The sequence below is a fragment of the Gopherus flavomarginatus genome, chromosome 24 (genome assembly GCF_025201925.1).
Source record: "Gopherus flavomarginatus isolate rGopFla2 chromosome 24, rGopFla2.mat.asm, whole genome shotgun sequence".
NCBI classification, from domain to species: domain Eukaryota; kingdom Metazoa; phylum Chordata; order Testudines; family Testudinidae; genus Gopherus; species Gopherus flavomarginatus.
This window is the reverse complement of record NC_066640.1, coordinates 869128-887654: the sequence shown is the minus strand read 5'-3', so window position 1 is coordinate 887654 and position 18527 is coordinate 869128. Positions and strand designations below refer to the sequence as shown.

General features: G+C 48.8%; 1 protein-coding gene across 2 annotated transcripts in view; it reads right to left on the bottom strand.

The window, feature by feature from the left end:
* The window catches only part of LMNB2 (lamin B2), a 96519-nt gene that overhangs the window by 47790 nt on the left and 30202 nt on the right, over positions 1-18527 (bottom strand). For both annotated transcript variants that reach the window (XM_050933751.1, XM_050933750.1), the window contains exon 2: positions 17268-17404. In XM_050933751.1, coding sequence (XP_050789708.1) covers positions 17268-17404 — 137 coding nt within the window. The remainder of the gene's footprint in view (positions 1-17267; positions 17405-18527) is intronic.

Sequence of the window (18527 nt, the reverse complement as noted above, 5' to 3'; positions counted from 1 at the left end):
CATGGATTTCCTGAATGCTTTATTTCATTTTGGGGAACTTATACAGGAGGTCAGACTAGATGATCACAATGGACCCTTTGGGCTTTGGAATCTATTAATCTGATGGGGTAGAGGCTAAAAGTGTTTCACTTTTAAAATCGTAGTTAATGTGAGTTAAGAACACTTTTTTTTTCCACTCAAGTTAGCTAAGACATGCAGTCTGCAGCTTTCACGTGTGTTAGCAGACCGAGTTAAAGACTAGAGGGAAGCCTACGGTTACCCTGGGTTGACCTGCTAATTCACGTGAAAACTAAACTGACTTGTCTTCACTAAGATTTTACCTCATGTTAGCTAACTCGAGTTAACTCCTCTCTTTTACCTAGTGAAAACAAAACTATAGGGTGGGATTTGCTAAAACATTTATCTGACTTAGGGGCACAATATGCACTGACTTTCAACGGCTCTTGTGCTCTCAAGTCTGAAACACTTTTTAAATGCCCACCTTAAAGCACTAAGATGGAAATACTTACTTCTGCCCTTCTATTTCTGCCAGTTCCACCTTTGCATGCATGCACACGTCTGATTTGCACACCATTATCAGGAAAGTGGGGGAATAAAACATCCCCAGATTAAGCCTGTTTAGCAACAATATTAAATACCAGACTCAACATGGTCCCTCAAACTTCTCATCACAAACAAACCATACATTGCATCAATTGTTGACAATGGGTTTTTCATAATTCAGTTGTCTTAAGCAGAAAGGCAGGTTCCACCATGAAACCTGCAGCTGAAATAGGATAATGGATTGCCACTCTGTCCAGCTACTTTTTAAAGTCTCCAGCATATAACAAGTTACTTGACTCAAGTGGGAGGACATCAAATTTGGAGCATGGCCAAAAGTTATAAAACCAGATTAAAAGCCTTTTCAGCAATGATATATTCTCTCTCTCACACACACACACTTTTTTTTTTTTTTAAATAAAAACACACACAGATGAACTAATTAAGGGACTCAGACCAAGACTGTCAAGTTTCACCCTGATATAAAAGTCTCCTCCTTTTAGGGAAATTATAAAAGTGTGACTATTTATACAACTGCCACATGGGTAAATTAGCCTTCCCACAATGGTAACATATGCAGAGGAATCATATTTTGGCAATTATTTAATATCAATAATGTTGAACTAGCAGCAGAGTTTCAGATCAAACGGACGGATTTATTTGGAAAACATATCCCTTTTGGTATCAACACCAGCAGTGATCCAGTCAGTGCAAAGTGAACTGTAAAGTATTTCAAATGTTTCATATTTTGCAGAAGTTAAAACAGAAAAATATGCTAAACCAGAGATAGGCAACCTATGGCACATGTGCCGAAGGCAGCACGTGAGCTGATTTTCAGTGGCACACTCACTACCCGGGTCCTGGCCACTAGTCCAGTGGGCTCTGCATTTTAATTTAATTTTAGATGAAGCTTCTTAAACATTTTTAAAACCTTATTTACTTTACATACAACAATAGTTTAATTATATATTATAGACTTATAGAAAGAGACCTAAAAAACGTTAAAATGTATTAGTGGCATGCAAAACCTTAAATTAGAGTGAATAAATGAAGACTCGGCACAGCACTTCTGAAAGGTTGCGAACCTGTGCTAAACATTTGGTATTTACTCACAATATGTGGTTTTAAATCACCCACTGAGAACCAGAGGGGGCAGGAGAGGGAGAGAGAGCTCAGTGGTTTGAGCATTGGCCTGCTAAACCCAGGGTTGAGAGTTCAATCCTTGAGGGAGCCTTTAGGGAACTGGGATAAAAATCTGGGGATTGGTCCTGCTTTGAACAGAGGGTTGGACTAGATGACCTCCTGAGGTCCCTTCCAACCCTGATATTCTATGAGTGTGCTTGCTCATGTTTACTAAGAGTACATACCAATTGGGAGAGATTACTAAAGCTAATTTGCTGTAAGTGCTCTCTCCACAGTAGCTCCCTAAACTTTTATATTTATATTTATATTTATATTTTTATATATATATATATATATATATATATATATATATATATATATCCTACATTCAGAGGTAATTTTAACATAGGCATGTAATATCTTGAACACCAAACTTGTTTCATGTGCTGGACAGTGCTCACAGAGTAAGGACCTGTCTTCAAAATAACCATATAAACAGGATGGGGAAGGCAACATTAAATCATGGTAGTTTAAATCCACATTAAAAAAACAGTATATGCATACACATAAAAAAAGAGTTTATATCATACTAGTCTTGCCTGCGTGGACAGAAAAATGTATTATAGCCATGTTTAACCCAAGTAGATACCTAGGCTAAAAAACTCACTAACATGGTTAGATGACTAGTGTACACAGGGAAAAACCAAAGCATGTTATAACAGTTCAGGTACCACCATGTAAAGAGTTCTGAAATATAAGTTAAGTGAAAAACTTCACTGAAACTTCAAGCCCTACTAAAGAAGCTGATCTCCTTGCTGGTGAAATATTTTCATTTAAGTGAGATCACTGTTTAAATTAATGTAAACATACTAATCTTGCTGAGGGCAGAATGCTCAAATTGTCTATTCAGGATCTTGCCCTAGAAGTGATTCAACATACCCTACTGAGTACAGAGCATTCTTTGGCCAGGGACAATGGATGGAAGACAAGAGGTACTGTTTTACATTGATGCCCTGTCTTTTGGATAAAAGATTAAGCCCAGGATATTTCTGCCAGACTGTTTTAATGACTGCAGAGAAGGAAAAAGATTGTCTGAAAAAGGGATAACTCAGTCATCCTTAATTTATCTCGTAGTGCTTACATACTGCAAATCAAGCAGGATCAGAGGAGAACGGGGAAGACATTCAGGAACACTTCTCAAAATATGGGGAAAAATGAGTTCTGTTTCTTTAAGTTTGAAGAACTAAATCATATAACTCATAATGCAAAGAAGTTATTTTCTTACTTCATAGAAAACATCCTCCCAAGATTGTCACCTCCTTTACTTAAACAGGATTCAACAGCAGAAAGATTGCTATTAGTATGTTTGCATCCAGAGGAAAGTTAGATACACTAATATTAACTGTAATACTCAAAAGACAACTAAATTGTACCAGTTTAATTAGAAGCCAGTAAGTAATCTTTTAGTGGAAGACATCACTTTCTAATTTAACTATACTGAAATGCCAGAAAGACGCGTACTAGCCCAATGGGTCACAACACAGGTATACTATGGGATTCTGGGTCAACAGCAATCCTAGGACTCTGATGGGGCTGATAAAGACTGGAATCCTCCTGCAAACCAATTTAAAGGTAACATGGCCCCAGGCATAGACACTGTGCTGAGAGTAAGACAACTTGGGTGAACTTGGCACAAGTCACTTCTCCTCTGACTCTGTTTTCCTGATAGTAAAATGGGGATGATGCCTACCTAGCTTTTGGATGCACTTTGAGACGTATAAAGTGTGCCAAGTGTTGTCACTACACAAGGAGTCACAGACTGTGACAACCGTTAGGTAGTGATTTATGTGATTATTAGAAATGCAAGAGACCCAATGTTGGTGCATAACTGACCATAAACTTGAGCTTTGTGTTAGACTTAACAGTCAGAACTGTTTCTGTACAAACAGCTTTCCCGTAATAAAGAGATGCATTTTTATTCAAATATTCTTTGGTGCTGACTCACTCGTCACCTTGGTCAAAAAGCTTTACACTTCTGTGTCTCAGTTTGCTCACCTGTAAAATGATGTACATAACTCTCAAGATGCTTTATTGCTTAGAAAGTGATTTGAAAGGATCTGGAAAACACTTAGTGCCAAGTATTAAAACATAAAACTGATACAACCCAGTTGTAAATTCTAAACTCAAATTAACAAGAATTACCACATATTAACCAAATTCTATTAAGTTATACTGCAAACAAGAGTTATTTGCACCAGTTTATAAGGAAGCAGGCTTAAGCCTTCAAGAGTAACTAGTAATATTGTGTGCGCAACTTGAAACTGTGAAGGGTTTTGATTTTCAAAGATTAGATATGCAGCACTTGTGAACATCAGGCCCCCTTTCAGGTACCTCAAGCTGGGAACCCCATATTCAAAATCAGTAGTTGGCTTTGAAAGTGCAGGCCAGTGTTATGAGAACACCTTATCTGTAGTTTTTCTCAGAAAGCAAAAGTTTTAACCAACCTTCTCTCCTGAAATAAGGACACCCTTTTATAGATAAGGCCAGAAGGGACAACTGATCATATAGGCTAGCCTCCTGTGTAATACAGGCCACAGAACTTCCCTGAATCAATTCTCACTGATGATCCAGCCCTCACTTTTGCCTCTTCTTTATTAACCCTTTGGAAAGACACCAGCTGAAAAACAGCTTAAATAAAAAGGGATCTTAGTGTTTTCCTGCAATTCAATATCCTCATGTCAACAGGAGACCCAGAACTTTTAAGGTGGGGAACACTGGTTTAAGGGTGCCATATCAACATTTATGTATTAGTTTCACAACCTATGTCTGTCCTTTACCACTTCAGAAAATAGCAAGAGCTGGAAATGGATAAGCCAGAGAGATGAAGAGCAACACTACTTTCAAAAACGGGGATCCATTGCAAAATATGGAGAAAGTACTCTTACTCGTGAGAGAAATTCATGTAGGCATTCCTATTTCTAGCAGATAATTCACAGAAAGTGAATAAAAATACAAAATCCCCCTGGATTCTGTATTGCTTGAGGCCAGAACTTGTGTGTGTAAAAAGCAGTGCCTATAAGAGGCATTATTTGTAACTCTAAAGAAGTGTAGGATCTCATAGCATAGAAACAGATCTCGCAATAAAATGGAAGAGTTTAACTCCAAATAAGCGGTAAATAACTATAGCAGACATCCGAGAAGCCACACAATCTTTACATTTCATTCTAAATTGTCTTTTAAAAAAAATTCAGTGTGGTTTAGTTTGGACACAACAGGTTCTCAGACAGATCCAGCTGCAGGATCGAGGACTGAATTTACAACAGGCTGTACCAACCCTATTTTTCATTACACTCCAGTTGTTTACAGTATTATTTTCTTCCTCGTTGACTAGTTTCCTCTGTTAGTTTCAACCTTACTTTGGAGTAAAAATAAAACGGTTGGAATTAGACTGACACATTCAGTTTGAACAGAAGCCACCACATTTGGTTACACATTTATTCTACAAGTGTGGAGAAAGGATGACAAGTACAAGTTTTCAGATTAAATTGTGTATGTGAGATCCATTCACATGTACAAATCCAGTGTCTCATTTGCTTAAGGAGCTAGCTATTCAGACCACACAGGTTTTTTTAAAAAACACTTTTAGATGTTATAACTTGCATAACAGCATTCAAAGAAATCTCGTTAGTTGAATGGAACAGAAACATCTCCTCATTTCAAGTCAGACCTGCCTCTTCACTAGGAAATAGTAGCCTCCACAGAATGATTAAGTTTTGCTCAATTAAATACCATTTTTAAAACGCCAGTTCTATTTGATTCACAACTAAATCAAAAATTCTGACACTGGATTTAAACAATTCTGTAAATGTACCTGGGATCAGTTACTATAGGAAAGGTTATCCCTGGTACATTTACAGAAATGTTGGCTATGTACATGCTCTAGGGTCTGAACACTAGTGAAAAGGCTTTGATTCTTCATTCTATACTATTCAGCTTCTTGAATATAAATGTGAGCTACAGGATTCATAATAATTTCCTCAGTTATAGCTATGTTTCACACCAAAATTTATGAAGACTGATTTTACTTTGCTTGTGTTATGTGAAACATTCTGCCACGTGCATTCATTAACAGCTCAATGAGGAACAAGACAAGCATATGCAAGACTTCAAGTCTGCCAGGCACCTATCATCTAGAGATTTATATCCCAGCCTCTCTCCTTTTCCTGACAGCTGCTAGTGGGCAAGTATCAGGGACTCTCTCCTGGACCCTTTTGGTGGATGTTCTCCTCCCCACTTAAAAATCTTCCATATCTATTTTGAGGCAGAAGTAGAGGACTAAAACCCACGAGGAAGGCACACATAGGCATGCGCATGGGGTATGCCGGGTGTAGTAAGTAGAGGCCCTAAGATATAAACCTTGGTATCAGAGCCCGGTATGAGGCCTGAACTAAAGTAATGGTCAAGACTTTGCTAACAAAGCAAAGTGAAGCTGTGAGCCAGAGGCAGCCCTGCTCACAGCAGCAGGCAAGGAGAGGGCTGATGCTGCAGAAAGAGACATACCTAAAAGGTACTGGACACCAGATATCAGAACATTCGCATACTTGTACACTCCACACAGATAACAGGCTGACCCATCCCAATGACAGGGCCAAAAGGGTAATATGATGGATAGAGTTGTTTTGTTCAAACCAACATGTACAAGGTGAGAGGCAGCACCTTACTACGTAGAGGGGTTGCACCTCAATACGTCAGGAGTGATATGTAACTTGTTTGTACCTGTGTATAAGAATGCATCCCTGGGGCAGTCTCTTTGTCCGGCCAAGGGGGCAGTGGAAAGTCCTGCCGCTGACTGAGCCAAGTCCATTGTCAAGAGGCACTTTCTCGTAGCATGCCCTGAGCTAGAGTAAAAATCTACAGGGAACTACTATTGTGTCCATACGGCAATAAACCTGGTCAACGTGCCTTCGTATCTTACTAGACTCTGTGGTCATTGAGGGTTCTCTTCGGGTCTGCTGTGTCAGCTATCTGCAGAGCTGGAGCAGCACACAGAGGGAACACACGCATGCAGCCGAGTGATATCAACATTGAACAGAGCAGAGCACCACACCGGTAGCATCTGACAACACTGGGTGTGCCCAGGCACACCCTAACGCAGGGGTGGGAAAATGGCCCCACTCTCCTGGCACGGCAAGCCGGAGGGTCTACGCTCCCGGAGCGCAGCAAGCCACCGGCCCCTCCCCTACAGCCATGCAGTAGCACCCACAGCGCTCTGGGGGCCAGAGTTCTGCAGGGAGGCAGACATGTTCCCTGCTCATTCAGAGCCATGCCACCACGCATGCAGCATTCTGAGGGGCGGGGCTGCATGCTCCTGCAGGCCAAGGTTTGGCTCTGCGCAGAGCAGAAAAGACGGTTACTCACCTTTGTAACTGTTGTTCTTCGAGATGTGTTGCTCACATCCATTCCAGTTAGGTGTGCGCGCCGCGCGTGCACGTTCGTCGGAAACTTTTTACCCTAGCAACTCCAGTGGGCCGGCAGGTCGCCCCCTGGAGTGGCGCCGCCATGGCGCTCAATATATATCCCTGCCGGCCCACCCGCTCCTCAGTTCCTTCTTGCCGGCTACTCCGACAGTGGGGAAGGAGGGCGGGTGTGGAATGGATGTGAGCAACACATCTCGAAGAACAACAGTTACAAAGGTGAGTAACCGTCTTTTCTTCTTCGAGTGATTGCTCACATCCATTCCAGTTAGGTGAATCCCAAGCCATACCTAGGCGGTGGGGTCGGAGTGAGAAGTCGCGGCATGGAGCACTGCAGATCCGAAGGCCGCATCCTCTCTTGACTGCTGGACCAGGGCGTAGTGGGAAGCAAAGGTGTGGACTGATGACCAGGTCGCTGCCCGACAGATTTCCTGGATGGGCACATGGGCGAGGAAAGCCAGCGACGACGCCTGCGCCCTGGTAGAATGCGCAGTCACACGGCCCGTAGGAACGTGGGCCAAGTCATAGCAGGTCCTGATACAGGACGTTACCCATGAGGATAACCTCTGGGAGGAGATAGGAAGCCCCTTCATGCGGTCCGCTACCGCCACGAAAAGCTGGGGGGATTTGCGGAAGGGTTTGGTCCTCTCCACGTAGAACGCGAGAGCCCTACGGACATCAAGCGAGTGGAGCTGCTGCTCCCTGCCTGAGGAGTGAGGTTTCGGGAAAAAAACTGGAAGGAATATCTCTTGGCTGATGTGGAAGGACGAGACTACCTTGGGAAGAAAGGCAGGGTGTGGCCTCAGCTGCACCTTATCTTTGTGGAAGACTGTATACGGGGGGTCTACCACAAGAGCCCGGAGTTCCGACACCCGCCTAGCTGAGGTGATAGCTACTAGAAAGGCAGTCTTCCAAGAGAGGTAAAGCAGGGAGCAAGTAGCTAACGGTTCATAGGGGGGTCCCATGAGCCGGGACAACACCAGGTTAAGATCCCAGGTTGGAGCAGGGAGACGGACGTTAGGGTATAAACGTTCCAGTCCCTTAAGGAATCTAGACACCGTCGGGTGAGAAAAAATAGAGCGACCATCCGCACCCGGGTGAAAGGTGGAGATAGCTGTCAGGTGTACTCGCAACGACGATATCGCCAGACCTTGCTGTTTGAGGGACCAAACGTAGTCTAAGATATCGGCCACCGAAACTTCCATAGGGCGGAGATTTCTCTCCACGCACCAACAGGAGAAACGCTTCCACTTGGCCGAATATGTCGCTCTCGTGGAAGGCTTCCTGCTGCCCAAAAGCACCTCCCTCACCGGTGTGGAGCAGCGCAGCTCAGAACCGGTCAGCCACGCAGGAGCCACGCCGCTAGGTGCAGCGACTGCAGGTCCGGGTGACAGAGGGTCCCGTGCTCCTGGGTAATCAGGTCCAGGTGAAGGGGCAGGGGAACTGGATCGGCTATGGTCAGGTCCAGCAGCATGGGGTACCAATGTTGCCTGGGCCATGCCGGGGCTACCATGATCACACGAGCCCTGTCCCTGCGCACCTTCAGAAGGACCCTGTGGACCAGAGGGAACGGGGGAAACGCGTAGTACAAGTGGGTCGACCACGGAATAAGGAAGGCATCCGCTATCGACCCGGGCTCCCTGCCCTGAAAGGAGCAGAACGCTTGGCACTTCCTGTTCCCCCCGGACGCGAAGAGGTCCACATGGGGATAACCCCACCTCCGGAAGATGGAGAGGGCGACGTCCGGGCGAAGGGACCACTCGTGTGACAGGGAGGATCTGCTCAAGCGATCCGCCAACGTGTTCCGTACTCCGGGGAGGAAGGAAGCCGTGAGGTGAATGGAGTGGGCTACACAAAAGTCCCAGAGTCGCATCGCCTTGTGACACAGGGGAGAGGATCTGGTGCCGCCTTGCTTGTTGATATAGTACATGGTCGTCGTGTTGTCGGTAAACACCGCGACACAACGACCTTGAAGCTGATGGCAGAACGTTTGACAAGCGAGGCGGACCGCTCTCAACTCCCGCATGTTGATGTGCAACCTCACCTCCTGCGGGGACCACAGGCCCTGCGTTCTCAGGGTTCCCAGGTGGGCCCCCCAGCCAAGATCTGAGGCATCCGTTGTCAGGGACACCAAGGGCTGAGGTGGGTGGAAAGGGAGCCCCGCACACACTACGGACTGGTCTAGCCACCAGTCGAGAGAATCTAACACCTCTTGGGGGATCGTGATCAGCATGTCTAGCGGCTGTCTTGCCGGCCGGTAATGATCGATGAGCCACAACTGGAGGGGCCTCATGCGGAGCCGAGCATAACCGGTCACAAAGGTGCAAGCCGCCATGTGGCCTAACAGGGCTAGACATGTCCGCACCGATGTCAAGGGGGCTGCCCGCAGTCGCTGAACGATCGCCGACAATGCCTGGAACCTCTGCGACGGCAGCAAGGCCCTGGCCACAGTGGCGTCCAGGACGGCCCCGATGAATTCCACCCTCTGCGTGGGGATCAGGGTGGACTTGTCCATGTTTATCAAGAGGCCCAACGTAGCAAACATGCCGGTGATCACGCGGACATGGCTGCAGACTTGCCGTTCCGACGTGCCCCGAATCAACCAATCGTCTAGATAAGGGAACACGTGGATACGACTACGTCGAAGATGTGCCACAACAGCTGCCATGCATTTTGTAAACACCCTCGGGGCCGTAGAAAGGCCAAATGGGAGGACTGCAAATTGGTAATGAAGGGGGCCCACCACGAAGCGAAGGAAACGTCTGTGGTGTGGCCAAATGGCAATGTGAAAATACGCGTCCTGCATGTCGAGGGCGGCGTACCAGTCTCCCGGATCCAGGGATGGGATAATGGTCCCCAGGGATACCATGCAGAACTTCAACTTCACCAGGTATTTGTTGAGCTCTCGCAGGTCGAGGATAGGCCTGAGGCCTCCCTTGGCCTTGGGGATCAGAAAATAACGGGAATAAAACCCCTTGCCTTTCTCGTTTTCCGGAACCGCCTCTATAGCTCCTTTGCTGAGGAGCGTCTGTACCTCCTGCCGAAGGAATTGCTCGTGAGAGGGGTCCCTGAAGAGGGACGAGGAAGGGGGGCGGGAAGGAGGAAATGATACAAACTGCAGGCGGTATCCCGTCTGCACCGTGCGTAAGACCCAGCGGTCCGATGTTATTTGGGTCCACGCCGGGAGGAAAAACGAAAGGCGGTTGGAAAACGGGGGGGAAGGATCCATGGGGGAAACTGTTACTGCACCCTCGGGCGCACCTTCAAAATGAAGGCTTGGGTCCAGGCGGGGGCTTAGAGGAGCCTTGGTTTTGCCCCCCTTGGTTCCCCGAATGCCTGCGCCTTCCATTCCTGCCACGGCGCCTGTTAAGGTCCTGCCGTTGGCGGAACTGGGAATATGGCCTGCGCTGCTGTTGTTGCTGTGGCCGGAAGGGTCTGCGTTGCGTTCCCGGTGTGTGCATCCCGAGGGAGCGCATAATGACCCGATTGTCCTTCAGACTCGAGTCTGGGGTCTGTCTTTTCGGAAAACAGGCCCTGGCCTTCGAATGGGAGGTCCTGGATGGTATGCTGGAGCTCCGGAGGAAGGCCAGAGACCTGCAGCCAGGAGATGCGGCGCATCGTTACTCCCGACGCGAGGGTGCGGGCAGCCGAGTCTGCAGCGTCCAAAGAAGCTTGCAAAGATGTACGTGCAACCTTCTTGCCCTCATCTAAGATGGCTGCAAATTCCTGGCGGGCGTCTTGCGGCAGCAGCTCCTTAAATTTGTCTGCTGCCACCCAGGAGTTGAAGGCGTACCTGCTGAGCAGGGCCTGCTGGTTCACAACCCTGAGCTGCAGCGCCCCAGCCGAGTATACTTTACGGCCGAGGAGGTCCATTCGCCTGGCCTCCCTGGATTTGGGGGCTGGAGCTTCCTGCCCATGACGCTCTTTGTCATTTACGGATTGTACCACCAGGGAACACGGTGTCGGGTGTATATGGAGGTACTCATAGCCTTTAGAAGGGGCCATGTACTTCCTCTCGACGCCCCTCGCCGTAGGGGGGATGGAGGCCGGAGACTGCCAGATGGTATTGGCGTTGGCCTGGATGGTCCTTATGAAGGGTAGGGCGACCCTGGTGGGAGCATCCGATGAGAGGATGGTAACGATCGGATCCTCTATTTCCGAGACCTCCTCAGCTTGTAGGCTCAGATTCTGAGCTACTCGCCTGAGGAGGTCTTGGTGCGCCCTGAGATCCAGCGGGGGGGGGGGGGGGCTACTGGAGGAGGTACCAGCCACCGCTTCATCAGGGGAGGAGGATGAGGAGACCCCCGGCAAGAGAGTGTCTAATGGAGGGTCTCCCTCAGCCCTCGCCTCTGTCTCAGGAGCCAGAGCGGAGTCTTGCTGCTTGGACCCTTCCTCCCCATCCGGGGAGGGAGGGGGGCGAGACAATGAGGCTTCCGGCACCCTGTGCTCCGCCATCGCAGGCCTAGCAGGAAGCTGTTGGGGTCCCTGGGCTTGATGGTATGCCCAGGGTGTCCAAAACCCCCATTGCTGCGGGCCTTGGTCGTGTTGTGGCGGGTCGTGAAATAGCGCCGCCTGCCGGTCGGTGCCCAACGCGTACCCGCTGTCCGTTTGGGAGGAGACCGACGGCTGTCTAGAAGGCCACGGCGGGGCAGACCCTGGTTGGTAAGGGTCTGCGCGGGTCGGCAGGGACGATCTTCTCGGTGCCGGGGATCGGTACCGGGAGTCATAGCGGTGCCGGGATCGGGACCGGGACCGGGTTCTGTCTCGGTGCCGGGATCTGGACCAGTACCGGCCGCTGCTTCGGTGCCGGGATCGGGACCGGGACCTGCCACCAGCTCAGTGCCGGGAGGTCGACCGGGACCGGGACCTGCCACCAGCTCGGTGCCGGGAGGTCGACCGGTGCGGCGAGTGACGGCGGGACTGGCTCCTGGAGTCACGGTGCCGGTTGGAGTCCGACCGCGACCGCCTTGAGGTCGACCGGTGCCGCGAGTGCGACCGGTACCGCCGAGGAGAGCGGTGCCGGGACTGCGAGCGGCGATGAGATCTCGATCTGCCGTGACGTCGGGACCTGGACCGTGAGCGCGAGTCCCGAGACGGTGCCGACATCCTGGGCTTGCCTCTAGACGCAACCCGCACCGGAGGTACCGGGGGTGGCAACTGAGTAGGCTCAGTTAAGGCAATGAGGTCCCGAGGCGAGGCGAAGGTCTCCGGCGTGGATGGGACCAATATCTCAACCCCAGATCTCATGGGGGAGCTTGGCGGCACCGGACTCGATGGACCCGCCGGGCCCGGAGTCGACGGTGCCTGCGGCGCCGCGGCCGATGTTGAGGCCGGGCGCTCCAGTCGGGTCTGCCTGGCTGGAGTAGCAGACTTCGACGGTCTTGGTTCTGTCCCCGGTGCCGGAGAAGGTCGGTGCCGGGGAGTCTTTTCGGTGCCGGTGCGATCCGGTGCCGGCGCCGAGATCACGGCCTGCGAAGCCGCCGGGTCAAGTGCCGCCTCCATAAGGAGAGTCCGGAGTCTTTGATCTCTCTCCTTTTTTGTTCTTGGCTTAAAAGCCTTGCAGATGCGGCACTTGTCCGATCTGTGCGATTCCCCCAGGCTCTTCAGGCACGCGTCGTGGGGGTCGCTGGTGGGCATAGGCTTCTTGCAGGCCGCACACTGCTTGAAGCCCGGCGAACCAGGCATGAGCCCGGTGCCGGGTGCCGGGAAGGGCTAAGCCCCCGGCGAACAGCTATTTACAACCTATTTACACTTAATTACTACTATCTATACTTAACAATCTAACTAACAACTATAACAATACGAGAGATAACAAGGAGAGCTAGGGACGTGGAGGACAGCTATGCCGCGCTCCACAGTTCCAACGACCGACACGGCGGTAAGAAGGAACTGAGGAGCGGGTGGGCTGGCAGGGATATATATTGAGCGCCATGGCGGTGCCACTCCAGGGGGCGACCTGCCGGCCCACTGGAGTTGCTAGGGTAAAAAGTTTCCGACAAGCGCGCACACCTAACTGGAATGGATGTGAGCAATCACTCGAAGAAGAACATGCTGCTAGGAGCCTCATGGTAAGGAGTCCAGGGCAGGTTGGATAAGGGGTGGGGGCAGTCAGGAGACAGGGAGCAGGGTGGGTTGGATAGGAGGTGGGAGAGTCTCTGGAGGGGGCAGTCAGGGAACAGGGGGGATTGGATGGGGCATGGTAGTTTTGGAGTCTGTCAGGGGGTGGGGGGGTGGATAGGGGTCAGGACAGTCAGGGGACAGATAGGGGGTAGTGTCCTAGGGGGCAGTCAGAGGACAAGGAGCAGGGAGGCTCAGATGGGGGTGGGGTCCTGGGGGGCAGTTAGGGGGCGGGAAGTAGGAGGGAGTGGATGGGGGCAGGGCGGGACTAGGGCATGGCTCCCTGGGTGCACACCCTAATGATATGTGCTGCACACACCTACGAAGGCACAGGAGAAACCACTCCCAAATGCACCGCACAAGTCCTGCTTCTATGCAACCAGCTGTTTAGAAGGGAAGAGAGCTGGGATTTGTCAAGCTGCTGTTGCTGGACACATTTTATGGGCTCTTTCCCATAACCTAGTAGGTAGCTGAAAAATGTAAAGTTCAACCCCCTCTAGCTGCTTAAAGAGCATGAATTCGTGCCTCCCCCCCCCCCCCCCCCCCGCCTCCACTCCTGCAGCGGTCAGATCAATTTGAAAGAAGGGACTATGAAGCAGGAACTGCTAGTCTACTCCTCCAGCAGTTTGTTTTGGGGTCGTTGTCCTACGTAACTCCAGTATCTTCCTTTGCTGCTCATTGCGTTACCAAGCAGCATCTTAATTAACTTGATATTCTCAGTTTTACTGCTGCCCACATGGTACTGAATACAAGCACTGAACCTGGTAAGTCTTGTACTCTACTGCTTGTTGGAGCAGGAACAGACCTTAGATTCCACAGAAGCACTACAGCTGATGTAGACACCCAATACCTCAGTAGACAAGGTCTTGTTTTCATCTCGGAGAAAGGTTTATCAAGCCCTGGGTGTACTAAACCAAATCCAGCTCCCTACTTCACCCCCCACCCTCCTATTAAACTTCAGAAATAAAACCTATCTGGACAAAGACAAAAAACAATCAGTAACCTTTTTGTAACCATTGTTCTTCAAAATGTGTTGCACATATCCATTCCAATGTAGGCATGCGAGTGCCCCGGGCACAGTTGACAGACATTTATCTTAGCGGTACCTGTTAGCGACCTCTGGTGTCATGTGCTCATGGCACCAGTATAAAGAGGCCTCGCCAATCTCACCCTCCCTCACTTTCTTCTGATCGACCGCCTCCAAAGAGGGGACAGGAGGTGCATTTTGGAACAGATGTGAAACACATCAAGAACAGTTACAGAAAGGTTAGTAACCATTTTTCTTTGAGTGCCTGCACATGTCCCTTCCAATGCAGGTGACTTACAAGCAGCCACCTCAGAGGTGGGTTCAGAGATCAAGGGCAAACTGATTGCAATACAGCCCAGCCAAAATAGTCTCTGGCCTGTTGTGTAATGGCGTATAGCATGGTGAACATAAGAACCAACAAACAGGTTGTCATCCAGCAGATGTCCTGAATTGGAACCTGTGCTAAAAAAAGCTGTGGAAGAAGCTTGAGACATTGTAGAGCCACTAGGTTAGCCAGGGTGAGGTGTTCAGATGTAACATGTCTTGATACATGAAGTGATCCACAATGAGTTTCTCTGTGGTGAAATGGCGAGATCTTTCATTCTTTCTGCATCGCTAGGAACAACTGAGTGGATCTATAGAATGGTTTGGACCTTTGTATGTAGAAGACCAGGGCACTGAAGTTGTAACACCCTAGCAGGGTCTGCTGGTTTGCGATATGAAGTTGCAGGCCCCCTGAAGAGTAAGCCTTGCACCCAAGGAGGTCCAGCTTCTTAGGGTCATTTGTCTGAGGCAGAGAGCTTGGCCCTCAATGGCAGTCTTGCGCATTGGCCACTGCAACCACCAATGAACCCAGAGGAAAAGAGGTAAAGATGAACTTATACCCCTTGGCCAGAACGAAGTATTTACGAGCCGAGTGTTTTGCTGTTGATGGAAGGGAGGCAAGGGTTTGCCATAGCACCTTAATAGGGAACACAATGGCATTGTGTAGAAGCAAAGCAACTCTGGATAGGACCACTGACCATAGAATATCCATGAGGCCATGTCACCTTCTTAACCACCTCTGCTTGGACCCCTAGGTTTAAGGCTACCCATTTCAGTAAGGTCTTGGTATGCCTTGTGGTCATCTAGAGGTGGGGAGACCCAGATGCCACTGTGGCTTCATCGACAGAGTATGAAGAGGAAGCTAAACCCAGATGGGGAGCCTGAATCGGTGTCCACAGAAGCCTCAGGGGCTTCCTCTTGGGGTCTGGTACCATGGTCGGTACCAGAGTCTGGTTCCAGGGTGTGTCTACATGGTACTAGGGATACTGTAGCCTCCAGGATGACCAAATAAGATCACGATGAAGGGGTCCCTTGCGGTGGACAAAACCCCCACAGGTTCCAAAAAGGCAACTGTAGGGGTGGTGGTTGAGCCCCATGGGTATGGTGGCCAGGCACCCAGAGGTCCTGATGAACTCAGTGCTGTGATGGACTGGGAACAGCGCAGGGAGCAGCAACGTCGGTCACTTTGGTGGGGGGGGGGAATACTAATCTTCCTCCAAGAGGACGAAGAGGTGCATTGCGGAGATCACGGCGGTGCCGTGCCAGTGGGTGCTGGAGAAGGCTGCCTGGGGGACTTTGAGGCTGTCAACAAGGATTTCCTCTTGGACAGCAGATGCACTGACTGTCTAGGTCAGGGGTCCCCAATGTCCTGGCCAGCGGTGGAGCACCCGAATTTCTGCAGCGTTTCGGTGGCAACGTCACTTGTCGGCGGCCACGGTCCTTCGTCTGGCGCCCGCCAGACAAAAAGGTCAGGGGACCACTGGTCTGGGTACTGGCATCAACTCCCTGCTGTTTGGGGGTACTGACAGTGCCAAGCCCTGACTGTCCAGGGAGCCTGGTACCAGCAGGATCAAAAGATCCCTGGCAGCCGCAAATGCTTCAGGGATCGACGGGACCACAAATTGGCCAGTACAGTGGTATTGAGTGGGCATCGTAGGATGTTGTGGAACCAGGGCTGTGGGCACCTGGTGACGTGGTACCAAGGATGAAGAGCAGTCCAGCATGGGTCTCGCTCTCCCCGTCTTTGTCCTTTGGCACCGGAAACCAGCTCCTCTCCTGGTACTTCTTAGGCACGGGCGAAGACGATCAGTGCCGAGGGACCTGTGTTGATGGAGGAGCACTCTGCACTGAGGCTGAAGCTACGGGTCTGAGGAGGACCTTCAAATGAGAAGTGTGGTTCTTCTAGCTCCATGGCTTGTATTCTTTACAAATTTGGCAGCAGTCCTTCCTACGAGTTTCCCCTAAACACCTGAGACAGCTCAGGTGAGGACTGTTCAGAGGCATAGACTTGCTGCATGAAGGCAAGTCTCAGCACCGGGACAAAGGACAACTCTGCTATCTACGGATAGAGGCGTCCAAACTATGTAAACCTAACTTAACTACTAAAAACTATGAGAACTATTTACATTAAAGATTAGAAAACCATTAAGGAAGGAAATTGCCAGCAACCATCACGGGCTGTAAGAAGGAACTGAAGGAGAGCAAGGTTGGCAGAGCCCCTTATACCAGTGCTATGAGCATGCAACACCAGAGCGTGTTAGAACCAATCCAACGGATATCGCTGAGGGCAAAATTTCCGGCAACTGGGCTCGGTGTGCACACACATTTACACTGAAATGGATATGTGCAAGCACTCAAAGAAAGTGGTCAGATTTTAATGCCATGAGAGGCAATGATGATCATCTGGTCAGAATTCTGCACAAAGCAGGACAGAGTTTCACCAAGTGATTCCTGCATCAAGCCCGTAACTTCTTGTAAAGCTACAGCACACTTTAGAAAACCATCCATCAATACCAATCTCATAGACTTTAAGGTCAGAAGGGACCATTATGATCATCTAGTCTAAAATGTGCTAATGTTACCCATTATTCTGAATGATAGTAAAAAAAAAAAAATAAAAAAATAAAAAAAAAAAAAATCACACTGAAGTTCAGTTTCCTTACTTCTTATTGATCTCATCAAGTTCTGCTCTTAGCTTTCCTATTTCAATCTGCAGTTTTGCCCTCTCTCTTGCCGTCTCATCCAGAACTCTTCGGGCATCAGCCAGTTCAGATTCATAGAGGGTCTTGACTCCACTCACCTAAGATAAGGAAAGAAATAGATACAGTGATTATCCTGAAGACTGAATTTCAAAGAGAAAACTAAAAAATTTAAGAGAGTCCTGTGGCACCTGGAAGACTAACAGATGTATTTGAGCATAAGCTTTCGTGGGTGAATACCCACTTCGTCAGTCGCATGTGAATACCAAAAACTGTGGTTGGCTGCAGGTGGGACCCAAGATACTATGCCTGCACTAACAGACCCTGTGATCAATCAGTCACAAACTGTCACATCGCATCCTCAAATTACTAAACAAGTGGGAGAAGCCGGCTCCCAGGGCAATATACCCAATCCCCTGCAAATAGAGAGATGTGGAATTCTCCCAGTGGAAAGTCCTACCGTGCCAAGGCAGTGGAGTCAGCCACTTGGGAAACAATCCCATCAATGAAATCTCTATTTAGTGACTAATGGGTTTCTTGATTCTTGTTTTAAGACGAGAAAGATACACCATGCTACTCTGAACAGAAAGCATGGACCTACTGTTTAGAAGTGACCCATTCTTTTAATTAAGGATTTATTTAAAGAACAAAAATAGAGAAACGAACACCCACAGGTTTACAGCACCCAAGTCTAAGAACCAAACTGAAGTGGATTAAGCCCTAGGATCTGATACCATCTAGTCCTTTTTACTTAGATTACTACTGCTTTATAGGGTTACTTGAGGTAATATCATCCCTAAGATATAAGCCACAATTGATTTTGGATTGAGGAAATTAAAGATTTGGTATCTTAATCCAGTTTCACATCTTTAAATTTAGAATCCAAGAATTAGTCTGGCCAACAGTTTATTTCCAGTAATACCTACAAAGATGTGCTTCCACTCCTGCTTTTCCTACTATATAGTAGTATTTTTTCCCCTGAAATCCTAGAAAATGTAAGCCACCTCCACGCTGCCTCCAGCCACCCATCCAGTCCCTTTTTCTGCCTAATAGCCTTCTCTCCTTACGCTTTTTTTTTTTTTTACGTTGCCAAGCTTTTTCTACTTTTAGGACACAATGAGACCATAAGCAGGTACAAGATTTTAGGTCCAACCAGGATCACTGCAGGTGATTTATGAATGATTATGGGAACACTATTCAGAAGTATGAAGGAGATTAACAACA